This window comes from Budorcas taxicolor, chromosome 7, assembly GCF_023091745.1.
Source record: "Budorcas taxicolor isolate Tak-1 chromosome 7, Takin1.1, whole genome shotgun sequence".
Lineage (NCBI taxonomy): Eukaryota > Metazoa > Chordata > Mammalia > Artiodactyla > Bovidae > Budorcas > Budorcas taxicolor.
This window is the reverse complement of record NC_068916.1, coordinates 56,971,446-56,992,621: the sequence shown is the minus strand read 5'-3', so window position 1 is coordinate 56,992,621 and position 21,176 is coordinate 56,971,446. Positions and strand designations below refer to the sequence as shown.

Here is a 21,176-nt window from a genome sequence, read left to right as displayed (position 1 = left end):
GTTGCCATTTCCTTCTCCAATGCAGGAAAGTGAAAAGTGAAAGTGAAGTCGCTCAGCTGTGTCCGACTCTTAGCGACCCCATGGACTGCGGCCCACAGGCTCCTCCGTCCATGAGATTTTCCAGGCAAGAGTACTGGAGTGGGGTGCCATCGCCTTCTCCGCCTTTAATACATTGGAAGTTGTTAAAAAATGGCTTCAAAATGTTTAAATTCTGGACTTTCGAATGCCACCGACAGTCATAAATATCTGTGCACAATGGCAAATCATAATTAGCACTTCAGTTACTGAAGACGAATACACTTTGCTTCCTGGCATCCTGACAAGACACCCAACCCAGCTATGTATGTTGAAAAGGTTGAAGGCCAGGGAACCCCACGTCAGTTATAGCGCCCTCGCTACAGTCAGCGACCCTGAACTGCATCATGGGCTTTGTAGTTAGGGCTTTGTAGGTCAACATGTTCATAGCGTCACTACCGGCGTCCCTTTGAGTGGCTTATCGATTAGACTTCCGGTAACCTATTGTTCTCTGGGAAATGTAGTCAGTATATGCCTGCAGGACGTGGGTTTTAGAGGTCTGAGAACTACAATTCCCAGAAGGCTACGATATACCCCCGGAGGTAGTTAGTGCGCTAGAGATTGCCTCATCAGGCGTGCAGTGTGTGCTTTAGTGTCGTGTTAGGCCTGGCAGTCCCGAGAGGGAGGGGAAAGATAGTAACCACTCCTTTGGGGGGATCACCGAGGTCACTGTCGTGGGTTTTCACAGTCTGCTGGGCGGCGCCATGGCGGTGAGTTTTGGCGGGAAGAAAGTTCGCTTGGCTGGGGCTTGGAACCCGTCTGGCTGCATTCTCCAGAGTTGGGGCTCCATGTGGTAGCCACTGTCCTGAAGGGAAGAATCATTTTCTAAAAAAAGGTGGGGGGCCTTGCCGCTCACGTTTAAGGCTTGGCTGTTGTGAGGACTTGCCTTTTCGTGCTAGCTGATGAGCCAGGCCCTGGTATCTTTAACTTTACAGATTACTTCATGTCACTTGTGTTATTTCACCAAAGTTTCTAAAAGCTGATTTGTAGAAAGAGTATGTAACATTGATTCCTCCTTCCAACACAAGTTGTTGAGCGCCTCTTTGTAAAATAGACAAACTTTTCTGTATTCATGGTGGTTACGTGTGTGCGCGCTACATTTTAAAGTATGCGGTAAAATATGTCAGGTGCGGGTAAGTGCTGTAAACAAGAATAGATCAGGAAGGAGGATCAAGACTGTCTTTGCCCAGGTGCTGCTGCTGCTGCTGCTAAGTCGCTTCAGTCGTGTCCGACTCTTTGCGACCCCATGGACTGCAGCCTACCAGGCTCCTCCGTCCATGAGATTTTCCAGGCAAGAGTACTGGAGTGGGGTGCCATCGTCTTCTCCGTTTGCCAAGGTGACACTGTGGCAAAAGCGAGGTACGGGAGCAAGCCATGCAGTTATATGAAGGAAAAGATTTCCGAGCAGAGTCAACCGTGTGAGTGAGAAACAAGGAGGATTATATGTTTCAAAGGAGGGGTCTTCCAGGGGAGATGGTGATGATGCTGATGGTGTATGTGTGCTGCTGGTGGTGGTGGTGGTGGAGGTTGACCGATGATTGGATGTAGTTCATGTAAAGCCTTGTAGGTCCTGACTGAATGAATGGGAACTTAGCGTTGTCAGGTGGAAGGGAGTTTGGGATCCATGTTCACACTGCTGTATTAAAAATTGGATAACCAGCAAGGTCCTACTGTACAGCATTGGGAAACTCTGCTCACTGTTACCTGGCAGCCTGGTTGGGAGCGGAATTTGGGGGAGAATGGATCAGGTATATGTATGAGTCCCTTTGCTGTACACTTGAAACTGTTACAGCATTGTTAATTGGCTGTATTCCAATAAAAATGAAAAGCTTTTTTTGAAAAGAATGGAAAGAAAGGGAGTGGAGATGATGAGTATAGACCTCTTTTGAAGAATTTTATAGAGACCAAAAAAATGGGGTAATAGATGAAGGTTAAAAGAGGTTTTCTTTTTTTTAAGGACAGTAGAAATTATATTGTGATTGTATGCTTATGGAAATTGTCCTATAGAAAGGGAAAATGGATATAGAAGAGAGCAGTGATCTTCTTGTATAGAATAGAGGAAGTGAGATCAGATCTACTAAGAAGTAGAATTTTAATTCATTTGGTCCCGTTCTGGAGCTCATTCTCTTAATCATTGTACTATCACAATTGTAAACTAATGGGGAAATTTCTTTTGCAAGCTCACTCCTATAATGAAAGTTTTCTAACTCTGATAGAACCCTTATAATAGTAAAGTGTATAAGGTAATAAACATGGAGTAGCATGGATGTTCTTGCCTGGAGAATCCCAGGGACGGGGTAGCCTGGTGGGCTGCCGTCTATGGGGTCGCATAGAGTTGGACACGACTGAAGTGACTTAGCAGTAGCAGTACAGCAGCATGGATGTAAAATTAGTTTTTACTTTATAATTGAATGTGTGAAGAGTAAGCAATATAATTTTCTTCATATCATAGAAATATTTTATAGAACTTTTGACACTTTTAATCCCTTTTAGTTACATGTCAGAAGACTTTTAGAGGGGACCAGGGGATGTGATGTAATAAAGATAATAGTCAACTTTAAAATTATTTTTAAACTTTTCATTTGGAAAATTTAAGTAGTGAACAAAGTAGAGATAATAATAGTATTATGTATTTCCATGTACCCATCACCCAACTTCAGTAATTGACAGTTTAGAGCCAGTCTTGTTTCTGTTGTATCTTTCCCGGAACCTCCACTTCCCCGTCTTAAGATTCATTTTAAGCAAATTTAAGGCACTGTATGATTTCATCCATACATATTTTAGTAAGTTTTAAAAAATATAATGAAAAATTCTCTTAAGACATAACCACAATCCCATTTTGACATGCAACAAGAAGTACCTGATGTCCAGTTGTCTCTGTGTGATAATGGTTAGCATTATTGAGCATTTACCATGGGTCTGGTAATATGCTAGGACTTCCCTGGTGGCTCAGACGGTAAAGCGTCTGCCTACAACGTGGGAGACCAGGGTTCGATCCCTGGGTCAGGAAGATCCTCTGGAGAAGGAAATGGCAACCCACTCCAGTACTCTTGCCTGGAAACTCCCATGGATGGAGGAGCATGGTACGCTGCAGTTCATGAGGTTGCAAAGAGCTGGACACGACTGAGCAACTTCACTCCCTTCACTCTGGTACTATGCTGGGCTTCCCAATTTGCATTAGTGGTGAAGAACCCATCTGCCAATGCAGGTAGATGTGGAGAGATGTGGGTTCGATCCCTGGGTTCCGAAGATCCTCTGGAGGAGGGCACGGCAACCCACTCCAGTATTGTTGCCTGGATAATCCCATGGACAGAGGAGCCTGGCAGGCTATAGTCCGTAGGGTCGCACAGAGTCTGACACAACTGAAGCTACTTAGTGTGCATGCACACTGGTACTATACTAAGTCCTTCATGTGTATTATATCTTTTAATCCTTATAATAATAGTAGAAGGTAGATATAATTATTACCTGTTAACCTCATTTTATAGATACGCAGAGAAATGGAGGGTTAAAGAGGTTAAGGGTCTTGTCTAGGTTCTATAGCCAATGGCGCTAGGCTATGGCCAGAGTACTAAGAGAAGGCAGAAATAAGACTGAGAAGATGAGAGTTTTTGTCCAGTCTGACCATTTGCTGGCATGATGATCCCCGAGCTTCAGATTCGTCATCTTTGAAATAGTAATCCCTGGTCTGCCCATTTCTTAGGGTGATTGTTGCCCATCTCTTAGGGTTGTTGTTAATATCAAAGAAGTTAGGGTTCAGTTCAGTTGCTCAGTTGTGTCCGACTCTTTGCGACCCCATGAATTGCAGCACACCAGGCCTCCCAGTCCATCACCAACTCCTGGAGTTTACCCAAATTCATGTCCATTGAGTCGGTGATGCCATCCAGCCATCTCATCCTCTGTTGTCCCCTTCTCCTCCTGCCCCCAATCCCTCCCAGCATCAGGGTCTTTTCCAGTGAGTCAGCTCTTCGCATGAGGTGGCCAAAGTATTGGAGTTTCAGCTTCAGCATCTGTCCTTCCAATGTGCATAAAAGTTTTAATAATTGCACAATGCTATACATGTATGACAAAGTTTATTAGCTAGTTCAGTGGTTCTTTACTGGAGGTGATTTTGTCCCACAGAGAACAGTTGGTCTGGAGACTCTAGATCAGGACAGTTGGAGGTATGCTACTGGCAGCTAGTGGGTAGGAGCTAGGGGTGTTCCTAAATATCTGGCAGTGCACATGCCAGTCTCTGAAAACAGAATTATTTGGCCCCAAACGTCAGTAGAGCTGAAGTTTAGGAACTTTGCTCTCATTAAATAGCCAATTGTTGGAAATTCCCTGATGGTCCAATGGTTAGGACTCTGTGCTTTCAGTGCAGGGGCCAAGAGTTTGATCCCTGGTTAGGGAACTAAAATCCAACAGGCTACGCAGCATGGCCAAAAAACCCCAAACAAAACTGAAAAAAACCCAGTTGTTTAGTTGAGTAACCAACGAAGAAACTAAGACTCAGCTTGATCAATGACTTGCTCAAAGTAATACAGCAAGTTGGTGATGGAGCCAATATCAGATTTCATTACAATTGACCTTGGTGGTTTTGAGAAACAAGGTTTTCTGAAAAGCAGAGACCTCAAAGAAGAGCTTTCCTACATTTATCATTCTCAGTACAGTGAAAAGAAACAGTACTAAGCAATTTATGAAGACTGTTGCTTTCATGCCCTTCTTTAAAGTGGGTGACATGGTCATTTTTAGGCAAAAAATATTTGTCATATGACTTCTGTGTCTGTTAGCATTGTATGTGGTGCTGAGGTGAGCATAAAAGTTCTAAAAGATGCTGTCTGCCAGAAGTTCACAACCCAGTTGGGTAAATGTCAGGAATTATTCGGTTGCATGCAGTGGAAGCCAACTTAAGTTGATTTAAGGAGAGAGGAATTTAGTAATGATACACTGGGATTTCATATGACCCATGACCCTAGCATAGGAAGTACAACTAGGCTTCATGAGGTCTTAGATACTTTTCCTTTGTGAGCTGCTTCCTTTGTAAAAAAAAAAAAAAAAAAAGTAATTATATTTGACAATTGTGTTGGTATAAAGACACATATGAATATTACATATTAAAGAGTTTTCTTCTATCCCCAAATTTATTTTTTCTCCTGATTTTAAAAGATACTAAAATATTTTGATGAGCCCCTAGAAGTATTATGGGCCCTATGCAGTGTGCCTGTTCCATCTATAGGTTAAATGGCTGTTAGGAGTTATACAGGCAGTTTTAAGGGCTGGGCGGAAGAGATTTACTTTCTTTTGCTGAAAACTGCTTTGGCAGAACCCAGAAGCATAGTTCCTGTCTGAATTCTCCTGGAACCATATGCTTAACTGCCTCTGATGCACTACCCTAAATAAGACTAGGCTTCTGTTGCTGAAGAAGAATGGGAAGGAATGGATATTGCATAGGCAAACTGCTGTCTCTGCCATAGCTTTTTTTCAAATGGTAGTCCTTGTATGTTGGAATTGAAAATTGGTCAGCATGTATAGGAATAGAGAGACTTAAAGGTTACTTGTTAAAAAGAGGATTTTGCAGTAAGAGGGGGCAAAGGAGCTGAGGTCTAGATGAAGTCTTTTAGAAGTCCTTCAGAAAAGACTGAATCCATGGAGGCCCTTATTCTTTCTTGGAAAAAGAAATTTCCAACTATGTAATACATACACACTTAATTTTATGGAAATTCTTAGGAAAGACTTCAGATTGTTTAGCATCTTAATTCAAAAATGCAACCCAGTTCTTAGTCTTATTTTCTATGGCCACAGTGTGCAAAAGCTGGCAATGTGTTGCTCACTTCTCCTTTCATTTTACTGTATTTTGTTTATTTGGTTGTGCCGGATGTTTGTTTCGGTGTGCGGGGTCTAGTTCCCTGAGCAGGGACCAAGCCCTGGCCGCCTACATTGGGAGGGCAGCATCTTAACCACTGGACCACCCGAGAAGTTCCTCACTTCTCTCTCTTTTTTTCCTCACTTCTCTTTTTAAATCTTTAAATTTTTGACAGGTACTTGTGAGCCTGTTATAAGCTCATTACTTCATGGCAAATAGAGGGGGAAAAGGTGGAAGTAGTGACAGATTTCCTCTTCTTGGGCTCTAAAGTCACTGCGGATGGTGACTGTAGCTATGAAGTCAGAAGACGTTTGCTTCTTGGCAGGAAAGCTGTAACAAACCTAGATGGTGTGTTGAAAAGCAGGGACATACTCTGCTGACAAAGGTCCATATAGTCAAGGCTGTGGTTTTCTCAGTGGTCATGTTCAGTTGTAGAAGTGAAGTGAAGGGTTAGTCACTCAGTCGTGTCCGACTCTTTGCAACCCCGTGGACTGTAGCCCACCAGACTTCTGTCCATGGAATTCTCCAGGCAAAAATACTAGAGTGGATTGCCATTCCCTTCTCCAGGGCTGTTTCCAACATAGGGATTGAACCCCAGAGTCCTGCACTGCAGGCAGATTCTTTACCATCTGAGCCACATGGGAAGCCCCACAGTTGTGAGAGCTGGACTGTGAAGAAGGTGGAGCACCAAAGAATTGATGCCTTCGAACCATGGTGCTGGAGAAGACTCCTGAGAGCCCCTTGGACAGCAGGGAGATCAAACCAGTCAATTCTAAAGGAAATCAGTCCTGAATATTCATTGGAAGCACTGATGCTGAAGCTGAAACTCCAGCATTTTGGTCATCTGATAAAAACAACTGACCCATTGGAAAGTCCCTGATGCTGGGAAAGATTGAGGGCAGAAGAAGAAGGCATCAGAGGATGAGATGGCTGGATGGGCATGAACTTGGGCAAGCTTCGGGAGATGGTAAGGGACAGGGAGACCTGGTGTGCTGTAGTCCATGGGGTTGTAGAGTCAGACCCGACAAGTGATTGAACAAACAAAATATAAGCTTAGATGTTGAGGATATAATGAGAGATGAGACACAGTCCCCACTGTGAATAAACTTAGAGTTGTGAGAAAGATAGATATGATACTGTGTGATGAGTGCTATCATAGAGGTAATACTGATAGGTAGGGACATAATAAGAATAGTACTTGATCCACTCTTGGGGATTCAAAGTAGGTGATTAGCTGAAAACTGAAGGATGAGCTAGTTAGGCAAAAAAGATTGGTGAGGAATGAGGGTGGAGAGAATAGCTTGAACAAAGGCCCAGAGGGGACGGAGGAAGTGTGACACACTTGGAAAAGTGCAGGTGGCTTGATAGGCCTGGAGTGATGGTGAGAGGGAAGAGGAAGGGACCTGGCAAGGATGAGATAAGAAGGGCCCTAAGTGCCAGGGTTACGAGCCTGGACTTTCTCCAGAGAGCAGTAGAGAACATCTGAAAGGGAATTGCATTGATCGTATTTGTATTTTGATATAATTTCCACGCATGGCAGTTATGATCTGGTCAGAATTTATAGAAATTAAAAAATTGCTTATTTTTATTTTCCTTTGGTTATTAAACTTACGTCCATGATGTTTCAAGCATGGAATTGTTTCTTATTTCCTTTTTGCCTTTGTGGCAAGGTCCTTTTAATCCATCACTGTACCTCCTCCTAGTAATTTGACATTTCATCTTTTCTGTTGCTTGTTCTCTCCTGTCTTAAACTTACTTAAAAAAATTAAAAGGAATAATAAATCATCCTTTGATTTAAAATGTAGAAAACTGAGGGAATTCCCTGATGGTCCAGTGGTTAGGACTCTGTGATTTCAGTGCCGAGAGCTGGAGTTTCATCCCCGGTCAGGGAACTAAGATCCTACAGGCAGTGAGGCACAGCCAAATGAAAAAAAGAAAAAAATATATATAAAGTTAAATAGTAAAACAGAATTGACAAATTTATGGTAGATTTATACTGAATCTTACCTAATTTTAATACTCTTATTTTTATCATACAATACAGAAGGTATATTTAAGATAGTTATTGAAGAAATAGTAGTACTTTTTTTTTAATTGCCCAGAAGTACTGTTTGCATCATTACTTCAAATTTATGTAACCATTAAAAAAAATAGCTGTCTAAAAATAGCAGCATATCTGTGAGCATATCTGTGATTCAAGTAGAAAGCATGTTTTGAGTTGTTGGGTGGAAGTACAGAGGGAGACATGACATGACTTGGCAAGGTTACCTGCCTAGTAGGTTGTAGAAGTAGATGTAGAGCCCAGGCATTTTCTCATTTAAAAACGATGCAGCATCTGGAAACGTTAGCATATAAGAAGGGGATGAAAATCTAATTTTGTTCAGGTAATTTTGTATAAGAAAATAGAACTCTAGACACTAATATTAAGTTTTCAAAACGGAATTAGATTTGTGTATGGTATCCAGCTTTCACACTTGGCAGTTGCATGAGTGCTGTGTTCTTCAGCACACCTGCTTTTAGCAGCTAATTCTTTTTCACAGAGTCACAGACTGAGAGGGAAGTTATAGCCCTTCTTTTTCAGAGTTGGAGTGATCATGTGTATTTTTTCTGTTTATTTTCATCCAAGGGTGGCATAAGGAATGATGGGAATGTTGCCAGATAGATCCAATATGCTGAAGGCATGCTTGCCATTTTGTTTCTTTTCTTTTTATTAAATATTTACTGATTTATTATAACAGATATGACTCAGAAACAACCAAACTGAAGAGGGGTGGAGGGCAAAGTGTGGTTGGGGACAGATAATTCAAAGAGCTTCCATGTCCTCTTCAGGCGGCCTCTCTCCCAATACCTCTACACGTTGACCATCCAGGAAGATCATCAAGTCTCCCCATTGAAGAGTTTTTATAGATCTTAATCTTCAGCACCTCCTTCTGCTTCCCCTTGTTAGAGATCAGTAGCCTGAATTTCTAAACCTCTAACTACTTGATATTTTTGATGATCAGCCCCATCTTAAGGCTATCTTAGGGTCTCAATCACCCCATTAGCACAAACTCAGGTTGTTCAAAAGCAGCTCGTTAGGAATAGCAAAAGATACTCCCATCACTCCGGAAATTCTGAGAGTTTTAGGAGCTCTGGCCAAGAACACAGGACAAACCACCAAATGTATTTCTTAATATGCCCCACTTTGTATCCTCTGTCTAGTAATCATTTTTGGTTTAAAGGCTATATTTCCTAATATCAATATAGTTACATCAGCTTTCAGTTAATTCAGTTCAGTTCAGTTCAGTCGCTCAGTCGTGTCTGACTCTTTGCGACCCCATGAATCGCAGTATGCCAGGCCTCCCTGTCCATCACTAACTTCAGAGTTCACTCAGACTCAGGTCCATCGAGTCGGTGATGCCATCCAGCCATCTTATCCTCTGTCGTCCCCTTCTCCTCCTGCCCCCAATTGCTCCCAGCATCAGAGTCTTTTCCAATGAGTCAACTCTTCACATGAGGTGGCCAAAGTATTGGAGCTTCAGCTTTAGCATCATTCCTTCCAAAGAACACCCAGGACTGATCTCCTTTAGGATGCACTGTTTGGATCTCCTTGCAGTCCATGGGACTCTCAAGACTCTTCTCCAACACCACAGTTCAAAAGCATCAGTTCTTCGGCACTCAGCTTTCTTCACAGTCCAACTCTCACACTGATACATGACCACTGGAGAAACCATAGCCTTGACTAGACAAACCTTTGTTGGCAAAGTAATGTCTCTGCTTTTTAATATGCTATCTAAGTTTGTCATAACTTTCCTTCCAAGGAGTTATTAAGTCTTTTAATTTCATGGCTACAGTCACCATCTGCAGTGATTTTGGCGCCCCCCAAAATAAAGTCTGACACTGTTTCCACTGTTTCCCCATCTATTTCCCATGAAGTGATGGGACCAGATGCCATGAACTTCATTTTCTGAATGTTGAGCTTTAAGCCAACTTTTTCACTCTCCGCTTTCACTTTCATCAAGAGTTCCTCTTCACTTTCTGCCATAAGGGTGGTGTCATCTGCATATCTGAGGTTATTGATATTTCTCCCAGCAATCTTGATTCCAGCTTGTGCTTCTTCCAGCCCAGCATTTTTCATTCAGTTAATTAGTATTAATTAATTAACCAGTTTTTAGTTAGTACTTGCCTAGCATATTTTCTTTTAATTAATAATATTGTTGTATAATTTTTGTTTCATTTAAATTTCATACTAATAGCCTGCTAACCATTTTGGGGAGAAGTTCTTCATCAGCTTTCTTGGGAAAAAAAAAAAACCATGTAGATGACTAATCCTCCTGCAGCCTGTATCTGCTGGGCCTCACCGTCCTCCTATGGTGGCAATAATTGTAGCTGAACAAGCAGACACTGTTCTATCCTATGCTTTTTTTAAGTATTCACCTATTTTAACTAAATAGGAATATTTGAAATCAGTGTTTTATTTATTGTAGTATCTAATTAAAAAGAATTTCAAAGCTTTTTTATGTATTTAAGTAAGTCTTTAATCATCCCTTTGAATTTGAAGTGGATAACCCTATCAGGTCATGATAACCCTAATTTTTAATCTTAACTCATTTAAATTTCAAGATAACCATGGAAAGATTATCAGTAAATGGCTCACTTCTGTGTGAACCCAGATCTTTTTTAGCTTTTTTTAAACAAGTTTACTGAAATATAGAGTGGATTATTCTGTATCTGTTGTGTCTAATAGGAAAGAAAAGGAACAGCCAAAGTGGACTTTTTGAAGAAGATTGAGAAAGAAGTCCAACAAAAATGGGATGCCAAGAAGGTGTTTGAGGTCAACGCGTCTAATTTAGAGAAACAGACCAGGTGAGCAATCATTTGTGAGGTTCTTCATGTTATACTTCCAGAACCATTGGCTCAGAAACTGCTGTGTGGCAGGAATAAAGCAGATTGTATTTATAATGGCTGAAACAGGCTGAAGGAGGTGACTTCCATTTTCTCTATTTCAAATTAGCATCCTCTTTCCTGTGGAATTCTTTAAGGATTTTTTCCTATGTAAAAGTTTTTTAAAAAACTATTATTTCTCATAGTTAGACAAAGGAGAATGTTTTTAAGTTTTGTCTTTGCTGACTGATAAAAGGATGTCGTTCTGTTACAGAGAATCATATTATAGTGATAATTATCTCCAAAGGCACAGAATATACATTTTGAAGGGTTTCTGTAATCTTATTTTATAAATGTATATTGCCTTGATGTTAAGAATTGACAATAACATAATTAAATGGTATTGGGGAAGAAACAAAAAGTAACTGCTGCTATACAGTACCATGGTAAATATGTGCATCAATTATAAGTTGAGTTGCAATTTCAGATATGTTGGAATGTAGCAAAATGTGCTTCTTAGAATTGAGGATATACGTGGACAATAACAATAATAGTAGTTATTATTGAACACGTGTTGTTCAAATGCCAAGGCAGTAGGAAATATACTTTTTTTAAACTGTGTGTTCTTGTTTAATCTTAATAATGCTTTAAGTTTGCCAATATTTTAATTCTTGTTTTATTGATGAGTATACTAAGACCAGAGAGGTTAAGTAACCGGCTTAAGGTTGCATAGCTAGGAATTAATTGACAGGGCTTGGACTTCTTATCAGGACTTTCTAATTCCAAAGTCTATCTTTGCTGTTAAGCTGCACTCCAATGGAATTCTTTTTCTAAGAGAGGAGAAGGATTTGCTCTAAGACAAAGTTTCTGATGTTATACTTTATTTTTTCCAATTTTTTGAAAAAAATTTATTTGTTTATTTGGCTGTGTTGGGTCTTAGTTGCGGCGCCCGGGATCTTCGCTCTTTGTTGCTGCATATGATCTCTTAATTGAGGCTTGTGGGGTCTGGTTCCCTGACTGGACATGGAACCTGAGTCCCCTGCATTGGGAGCATAGAGTTTCTCTAGTGTTATAATTTAAACTAGAATTTGAAGCTTCTGTTTGGTTCTAGAATTTTGGTCAACTCTAAAGTAATTTAAAATAATCTAACATGAATTTGAAAGCTCTTTTGCTCAGTGAAAGAAAATGAACTGAAGAAATTTAGAAATATAACATTGAGTGAAAAAAGAGAATTGAGGAATCTGTGAAGTAGACCGTATTTAAAATAAAGCTCACAAGTGAGTGAAACTAAATGATGTTTAAGGGCATAGACATATGTGCAACTTATTAAAAAACAAAGGAATGTCAAAAGTAAATTTCAAGATAAGGTGATTTCTGGCGGGAGGATGGGGAGGAGCACACAGGTAGCTTCAGTGAATTTCTAAGTTGGATAGGGTGCTTACAGGTGTTCATTGTGTTTTATAACTTACATATGTCTGCTTGATATACTTGATTCATTAAAAAAAGGACTAAAACATAATTAAGCAGCTTTTAAAAGGTGCTTTTTTAAGTGAATTTGCCACATACGTATTTTGAGGATGTTTTATTTTACTTGAGGGACTTCAAATTGCTTTATGTATAGTGAAAGCATATCTCATTTAATCAGTAAAACATTAAGGTTTTCTATTAATTTTTTTTTGTATATCTTTTTTATTCAGTGTTTTAGCTTAAGTTAAACCCTTCAGTATTTGCTACAAGGATATTTATTTCTTTAATAGCCACCTATAAATATCTTATTTTTTTCTAAATCAAAAATATATTTCAATTATAGAGACCTTTTAATTTCTGGATTTATAAATTTAATTTTCGGTATATTTTAAATAACTAAAAGTTAAGCAAGTTACTTACAGTAAAGTGTTCTCTTGACCACACCCTTAATTGTTAAAGGAATTTAACATTTTCTTTTTTGTACTTTCTTTCTTACATGATTGTTTTGCAGCAAGGACAAGTACTTTGTAACCTTTCCGTATCCATATATGAATGGGCGCCTTCACTTGGGACACACATTTTCTTTATCTAAATGTGAGGTAAAGCTTCTTTTTTGTTTAATATAATGGAATGGAGGGTCTTTAATGAATACTCTTTTGAAGAAAATGACATCTATAGAATTTATTTCCTGTTAAGGGAACTTAGAGTTCCTTAATTTTAAGCATGGTTTTTATATTTAAATAATTTAAGTTTTCTATTTTCACATGCTGTATGTGTGTGTGCACAGTGTTCTAGGTATGTGTATATGTTCAAAAGTAATTCTTAGGTTGGTGAAGACATAGAAAAAAAGTGTAACTCTGGAATGACTAGAACATCTAACTGGTGCTCTAAAGGAAGATGGGAAGAGGAAAACAAAACTAATTGTGAAAAGTCAGAATTTTGTATTCATCTAGCATTTAAATTTGTAGTTTAAAATTGATTTTCTCTCTGTAGTTTGCAGTTGGGTACCAGAGACTGAAAGGGAAGACTTGCCTGTTTCCTTTTGGTTTACACTGTACTGGAATGCCCATTAAGGTAAGATTGCTTGGGGATTGTTGTGTACTCTTTTTAGCCTAGAGCAAATAGTAATATCCAATTCAAGAATTTGAAATAGGGTTTTCAAATACATACTTCTGTACTATGTTAAAGTATTTTTTTGAAATGAATTGAATTTATTATAGTAAAATTAATTTTTAGAAAACATTTGAAGAAGTGCTTAAAGGGCAAACATTAAGGTCTGAGTGATTTCTAACTTATTTTGATATCTTTTGGTTACCTTATATATTCACATTTCTGTTTTAGAATTAGATAATGACTACTAACAAGTACAGTGGACACTGTTTTGTGCATTCATGGCATATATAGGCTGTTGGTCTAAAATAATGAACAGTTCTATTTCAGTCATTTTAGTAAGTGTCTTAAATTTGTCATAAATTTATATTAAAAATAATTTTTAATATAAAATGGGCAAGAAAAACACATTTGAAAGGATTCCCTAAATCCTTGGGAGTTGGGAAATTTAACTTCTTTTTATGCGCCAGTCTTTTATTTTGAAAAATGTCCTACCTATAGGGAAGGTAAAAGGACGGTACAGTGAACAGCCAGATACCCTTCACTTACAGTTACCAAATATTAACATTTGCACAGTTGCTCTAGTTCTGTCTCTCAGCATACAATACATGCATGCTTTTTTCTTTCTTCGTCTATGAACTCATTGAAAGTAAGTTGGCAGACTTCATGGCGTGTCACCCCTAAACACTCCAGCTTTTATCTGTTGAGAACAAAGCCATTCTTCTACATTGTCACTATCCCATTATCCTCTCCAAGAAATTAATCATTGATGTAATATTATCATTATCTAATCTATAGTCAAATCTCCCTAGCTGTCCCAAAATGTCTTTTCTGACAGGTTTATACTTTTTATGCTTCCTACTGTCTGACATCAAAAGCCGTATGTCAACTTGTATCATTTTAGTAATATTAATAATGTCCATGTTTCTTCATTCTAAAGTTAACTTTTCTCTTTTTTCATTAAGAAGTCATTTATGGAATGATACCTTAAGACCCTTTGAATATCTGGTTACCCAATAACTCAGTGGTTTTAGCATCCTTTCATGATCCTTGTCTTTCAGTAGTTGAATTTGTGGTTGTAAAATGATGACTTTCTAGTTGTCTTGTTTTTTCCCGTTTATTAACTGAAATTCTTCTTTTTAGAAGCATCCCTTCCCTTTTTGAAGATTCACAACTCTATATTTGTATTTTTTTTTAAACTTTAACACTGTATGCTGCTGCTAAGTCGCTTCAGTCGTGTCCGACTCTGTGCGACCCCATAGATGGCAGCCCACCAAACTCCCCCATTCCTGGGATTCTCCAGGCAAGAACACTGGAGTGGGTTGCCATTTCCTTCTCCAATGCGTGAAAGTGAAGTCGCTCAGTCGGGTCCAACTCTTATTGACCCCATGGACTGTAGCCTACCAGGCTCCATCCATGGGATTTTCCAGGCAAGAGTACTGGAGTGGGGTGCCATTGCCTTCTCCATTAACACTGTATACGTGGTGTCATCTTTGTTTGTGACAGTGAACTCATTATACGGTACACTTGAAAAGAGCTGAAGTTGAGAATGTAGGTTCATGTTATAATTTCTGTAGCTCACTAGCTTTATAACCTTGGATAAATCACTTCATCTTTCAGTGTCTGTTTTCTAGCATATTATCTCTCATCCTACCTACCTAGTAGCCTTGTGATGATAAATAATATAGTATATGTGACAGTAATCTTTAAATTGAGAAATGTAGTTTTTAGAGTTGTTTTCAATATGATAATAATATATCTTTATTCTTGTACTTCTGACGCCTAACATAAATTATATTGCATTGAGTCATTGCCAAGTAAATGAAGTAAATTAGTGAATTTTTAGGTACATGATTTGTATCATGAGTTTTCTGTAATGATCTACACATCTATAGATGTATTGCTAAAAAGTTCAGAGTCAGTATTAGTTGGCCATGGAAACAACAAAAAGACTCAAAGTGTTCTACCTTGGAATTTTTAACTTTACTGCCTCTAATGTTGTGTTTTTTGTAGGCATGTGCTGATAAATTGAAAAGAGAAGTAGAACTTTATGGTTGCCCCCCTGATTTTCCAGATGAGGAAGAGGAAGAGGAAGAAATCAATGTTAAAACAGAAGATATAATAATTAAGGATAAAGCTAAAGGAAAAAAGGTTTGGTAACTTGATGATACTTATTTTGGTTGAAGTTTTATTTATATTTGTCAGATTTATATGTACATTCCCAGAGTAACAATATAGTAGTGTCTGACACATAAAGTGTAGTCACTAATTTTTAAAAAGTAATGAAGCAAAAATATCTTTCTCACCTTTTGATTGCCTTTTCCCCCCTTTTTACTTTATTTTGAAATAATTTTAGACTTACAGAATTGCAAGATTGCATAGGGTTTGTTTACATCTTATATAACCATAGTACAGTCCTCAAATCTAAGAAACCAACATTTGAACAATACTGTTTGAGAAACTACCAACTTCATTTGGTTTCACCAGTTTTTCCTTAGCATTCTTTTTTGTTCTAAGATCCTATCCAAAATCCCATCTTGTATTTGCTTGTCATGTCTCTTCTGTCTTGTCTTCCTGATCTTAGCACTTCTGAAAAGGACTGGTCAGATAACTTATAAAGTATCTCTTGTTTTAGGCTTGTCTAATGCTTTCTCATGAGTAGATTGAGAGGTGTTGTATCTTCAGTGAATCCAATCAAGGAGTATAAGATATTGATATGTCTTATTACTGGTGATGTTAACCTTGATCATTTGGTTTAGGTGGTATCTGTCAGGTTTCCTACTGTGAAGATTTCATTTTTCCCTTTGTGATTCATGTATGGTTTGGGAGAGATACTTCGAGACTATGGGAATAACATCTTGTTTTTTTAAAAAATATATATTTCCTCACTAATTTTAGCATTCATCAGTGGATCTTGCCTGCACTGGTTATTGCTGTTTTGTTCTAATGTTGATTTTTTGTTTCCCTCATCCTTCTACACTTATTATGTGGAGTTCTTCTGTTTCTTCTTCATTTACTTATTTCTTTTTTGTATCAGTGTGGATTCATGCATATTTATTTATTCTTTGAGTTATAATCTAATACTATTGGTTTTTGTTGTTGTTGTTGCTGAGTTATTGTTATTGCTCAGATTGTTCTAGCATTGGCCATTAAGGGAATCTTTAGGTTGGCTCCTTTGTCCACTTGACATGCGCTCATCTTTTCTTTTATTCCTTTTTTTTTTTTTTCTGAGCACTTCTGTACTTTCAGGTGCCACAAGATGCTGCAAGCTCATTTTCTCTTCTCCCTATTTTAGCCCTGGAGTTAGCCACTTTTCCAAGGAGTCCTTTTTCCTTTTATTGAAAAATGGTACTTAGAAACTAAATTCTGAGTGCTAGGTATGCTCATTGTTTCTAGGTCTTCTCTGTAGAAAGAGCAAGGAAATATGTGTATGTCTACTGCTAAGTCACTTCAGTTGTGTCCAACTCTGTGCGACCCCACAGACGGCAGCCCATGAGGTTCCACCGTCCCTTAGATGCTCCAGGCAAGAACACTGGAATGGGTTGCCATTTCCTTCTCCAATGTATGAAAGTGAAAAGTGAAAGTGAAGTTGCTTAGTCGTGTCTGACTCTTAGCGACCCCATGGACTGTAGCCCACCAGGCTCCTCCATCCATGGGATTTTCCAGGCAAGAGTGCTGGAGTAGGGTGCCATTGCGTATGTATGTGTCTGTATTTACTTCTTTGTATTTTTTTAAAATGAGGTTTTTTCTTTTTTTTTTTTAATGTAAACACTTTATTTATTTTTGGCCATACCAACCAGGAATCTTAGTTCCCTGACCAAGGATCAAACCCACACCCACAGCAATGAAAGAGCCAGATCTTAACTACTGGATTGACCAGGAATTCCTATATTTTTTCTTTATTTAAAATATTTTTTCCTTTTCTGTTATGGTTTTTTTTTTTTTTTGCAGCATATTGAATATAGTTCCTTGTGCTATATAGTAGGACCTTGTTGTTTACTCATCTGTGTATAATAATTTAAATCTGCTGATCCCAAACTCCTAAACAACCCCTCTCCCACTCCCCTTGTCTTTGGCAATCACAGATCTATTCTCTATATCTTTGAGTCTATTTCTGTTTCAAAGGTAAGTTCATTTGTGTCATATTTTAGATTATCCACATATAAGTGATATCATATAGCATTTGTTGTTCTCTTTCTGTCTCTATTTTTTCTAAGTGCATACTGATGCCTCTGGCTCTATTTTAGCACCACAGGGCTCATTCTAGCATTCTTCCTTTGCTTATTTGTGACTCCTTTCTCCAACAGTAGGGAACCTAGCTCTCATTATTTACAGCATATCTGTTATTTGTTCAGTTGTCTACCAGTAGTTACAGAACAGTTTTACCAACTAAAATACATTGGTTGGGTATAGTTCATTTTGTCTTTAGAATCTAGTCAACACGCTATTCCCTACTCCAGTACTCTTGCCTGGAAAATCCCATGGGTGGAGGAGCCTGGTGGGCTGCAGTCCACGGGATCGCTAACAGTCAGACACGACTGAGCGAGTTCACTTTCACTTTTCACTTTCCTGCACTGGAGAAGGAAATGGCAACCCATTCCAGTGTTCTTGCCTGGAGAATCCCAGGGACGGCGGAGCCTGGTGGGCTGCCATCTCTGGGGTCGCACAGAGTCGGACATGACTGAAGCAACTTAGCAGCAGCAGCAACACGCTATTTTCCGGTTACTTCTAAAGTTCTTTCTTTCCTACCCCTTTAGTGTGGTTATAGCGTGCATTTGTAATACAGTTAGATAACTTTGTCACAGTCTGCTTTCTATCTTGAGTTCCTCCAACATCCTGGTCAGTTTTTTTTTTTTTAATTTACATAAAGTAAAATTCACTCTTTGGAATATATCATTGCCTTGGTTTGACAAATGCACAGAGTCTTGTTTCTGCCACCACGGTACATAGAGATCGGTTTCCTTAGTCCCAAGATTCCTCCTCCTACCTTTTTATAGTTTTATGGTCCAACACCTTTGCCCACCTTCAGTCCCTGGCATGTGGTTACTTTTTTGATATTGATAAATGTTGGAAAAGGAGGAAACTCTAGTTAGTGGTTTATTCATAACTAAAAAAGATTCATGTGGTATTTGAAAAAAGGAAATAGAGAAGGTTTGGTGCTAAGAACTTATCTTTGTGATGATAATTTTTTTATGGTTCCATCCATTTACTTACCTTTGGTGTCAGAATACAGGTTTGGCATATAAAACAGTACATCCAGATTCTGCAGTATTCCTATATGTCAGTAATATTGTTTTAGAGTTTAAAAAAACTACCAAATAGGATCATTCATTTAAAATTATTATGGTTCTGGAGTTTGTTAACTGGTTGTTAGTTGTTCTTTAATGGAGTTTGGTTTTGCTGGTTATTTTCAGAGTAAAGCGGCTGCTAAAGCTGGATCTTCTAAATACCAGTGGGACATTATGAAGTCCCTCGGCCTTTCTGATGATGAGATAGTCAGATTTTCTGAAGCAGAACATTGGCTTGAATATTTCCCACCACTGGCTGTCCAGGATCTGAAGAGAATGGGTTTGAAGGTATGCTGGTCACCTCTGTAGTTTAAGGCAATGTGAAGAACACAGTTTTATTCGTGTGACTATACAAGATTTGGACCGCCTCTTGATTTAGAATAATATATTCCATCAGTATTCCACGAGTGGCTTGGTACTGTTATTTTCTGATTAGAACCACATGGGCCTTGAGGTAAGCAATGAAGTACTTTAATGTTTGTTGTTTTGGAATATATATAGATATACTAGCAATTAGTAAAAAGGAGTACTGTTCAAGTGAAGAAACCCACAACATTGTAAATTAACTGTATTTCAATAAAATAAAAAAAAAGAGATTTGAAGAAACCCAACTGTAGCTTGAATATTTAGGGACACAAAAAGATGTTGTTTCAGTGTTCCTTCTTAATTTATTATAATTCCTATATGTTTAATATGTAAATATATATGTTTAAAAGCTTACCTATTAAGCATAAATTAATGTGATAATTGTGACATATATTTAATAGATGGAACTTGAAGTTTTTTGGTTTGCTTTTGACATTTGATATAATTCTACATTGAAAAGTTAGGAGTAGGCGAGTAAATAATTGATTCATGGGAATTCCTTTTTATAGAGACTATATAAATTTCTAAAAAATTACCATTTCCTTTCTCCTCCTGTAGGTAGATTGGCGCCGGTCCTTCATCACCACTGATGTTAATCCTTACTATGATTCATTTGTCAGGTGGCAGTTTCTAACATTAAAAGAAAGAAGCAGAATTAAGTTTGGGAAGCGGTGAGTTTGTTGTCCTTCAGTTTAATAAAGCAAAATCATATAATTCCTGTATTGTAATTCTCTGTGCCCAGAGCCTACTTTTTTCCATTATCTTTTCTCTTTTTATAATTCCTCTTTTTGTTCTCTTATTTCTTTTGGTTTCCTTTTTGTCTGGCCAGTGTCTTAATTTCTTTGAGCTGCTTAGTGTTTGTGACAAGTAGAACCTGGGAGAATAGGGGGTCTCACTAAAGATTCTACTTTTATCGTCTCAGGAAAGATTCTCTTAAGTATTCTAGCCAAGTAGAAAAATAATTGTATTTGTGTTTTAGTTTATCCTTTTTCTCTATAAATTGTTCTGTAAAGTTCTCCCTTGATCATATGGGCTCATTAAAAGGTATTTGCATTTCAAAAGCTTATTTATATTCTACAGTCTTCTGTTTCATACCACAAAGCCAAGATCAGTGAATATTTTTCAGTGGTATTACCTTTGATGAAGGCAAAAAGCTTTCATTGAGTAACTGTGTTGGCAACAAAATTTCCCATAAAAACATAAGAATGATATAGACATTTATTCAGAAGTTTTAGTTAGAAGAAATATTGTGAGATGTTAGGAACAACACTGACAAATCCATTAGGATAAAACTTGTACAGTGTAATGTTTGTCATTTATTTTTTATTTTAGGTATACCATTTATTCTCCAAAAGATGGACAGCCTTGCATGGATCATGACAGACAAACTGGGGAGGTAATTATTTGTGACATAGAATATTTATTGTAATAATTCTTAATGTGGTCACAGAGTTTAAGAAATAAATCAGAAACCTAAAAATAGCTTTATTCCAGTATTGAGGTGTAAGTCATGATACTCTGGTGGCTGTTAAAGAGGGAGGCAGATTGTCATCATAGGTACCTGTATCTTCTCTAGAACCTTTTCTAGAACTTTGGTGGTAGGTTTAGCTGCATCAACTTGTGCTGGAAAAGCACATTCTTGGATTTTTTGTTTTTTTTTCTGGTCACTCAGCTTGGCTTGCAGGATTCCCAGATCAGGGATTGAACCTGGGCCCTTGGCAGTGAAAGCGTGGTGTCCTAACCACTACACTGCCAGAGAATTCCTAGAGAAGTAGATTCTTGAACCTCACCCCTAAATTGCTGAATCAGAAGCTCTGAGGGTGGAGACCAGGAATCTGTCTTTTAATGTGTTCTCTGTGTGATTCATATGCCTGCTCATGTTTGAGAAACACCACTTGGAGAGTGCATGGTTCTAAAAAGAGACCATGAGGAAAGATAATGAGATATGTGGTTCACTCATGTACACAGATTCCATTTATACTTGCTTTGGTCACATGCCTGCTTATTTTCAAAGTACTTCAAGTCATGCATGACATCAGTTCATTCTGCATTCCTGGAAGACACATTAGTGACATTGTTCCCTGTAATACTTGGATGAGGCAAGGGTAAATCATTCGTCTAAATCCTTGGCAGAGTAAATCAACAACAGTGAACTTTGTAGT

At 38.2% G+C, this 21,176-nt stretch overlaps 1 protein-coding gene across 2 annotated transcripts in view; it reads left to right on the top strand.

The window, feature by feature from the left end:
* The first annotated feature begins 654 nt into the window (after positions 1 to 654).
* Positions 655 to 21,176, top strand: part of LARS1 (leucyl-tRNA synthetase 1) — a 65,351-nt gene continuing 44,829 nt past the window's right edge. The window contains exons 1-8 of one of the 2 annotated variants that reach the window (XM_052642571.1): positions 655 to 785; positions 10,647 to 10,765; positions 12,762 to 12,849; positions 13,244 to 13,324; positions 15,374 to 15,511; positions 18,775 to 18,936; positions 19,573 to 19,685; positions 20,347 to 20,410. In XM_052642571.1, coding sequence (XP_052498531.1) covers positions 780 to 785; positions 10,647 to 10,765; positions 12,762 to 12,849; positions 13,244 to 13,324; positions 15,374 to 15,511; positions 18,775 to 18,936; positions 19,573 to 19,685; positions 20,347 to 20,410 — 771 coding nt within the window. In that variant the 5' untranslated portion in view covers positions 655 to 779. The other variant, XM_052642572.1, reaches the window with a different exon arrangement.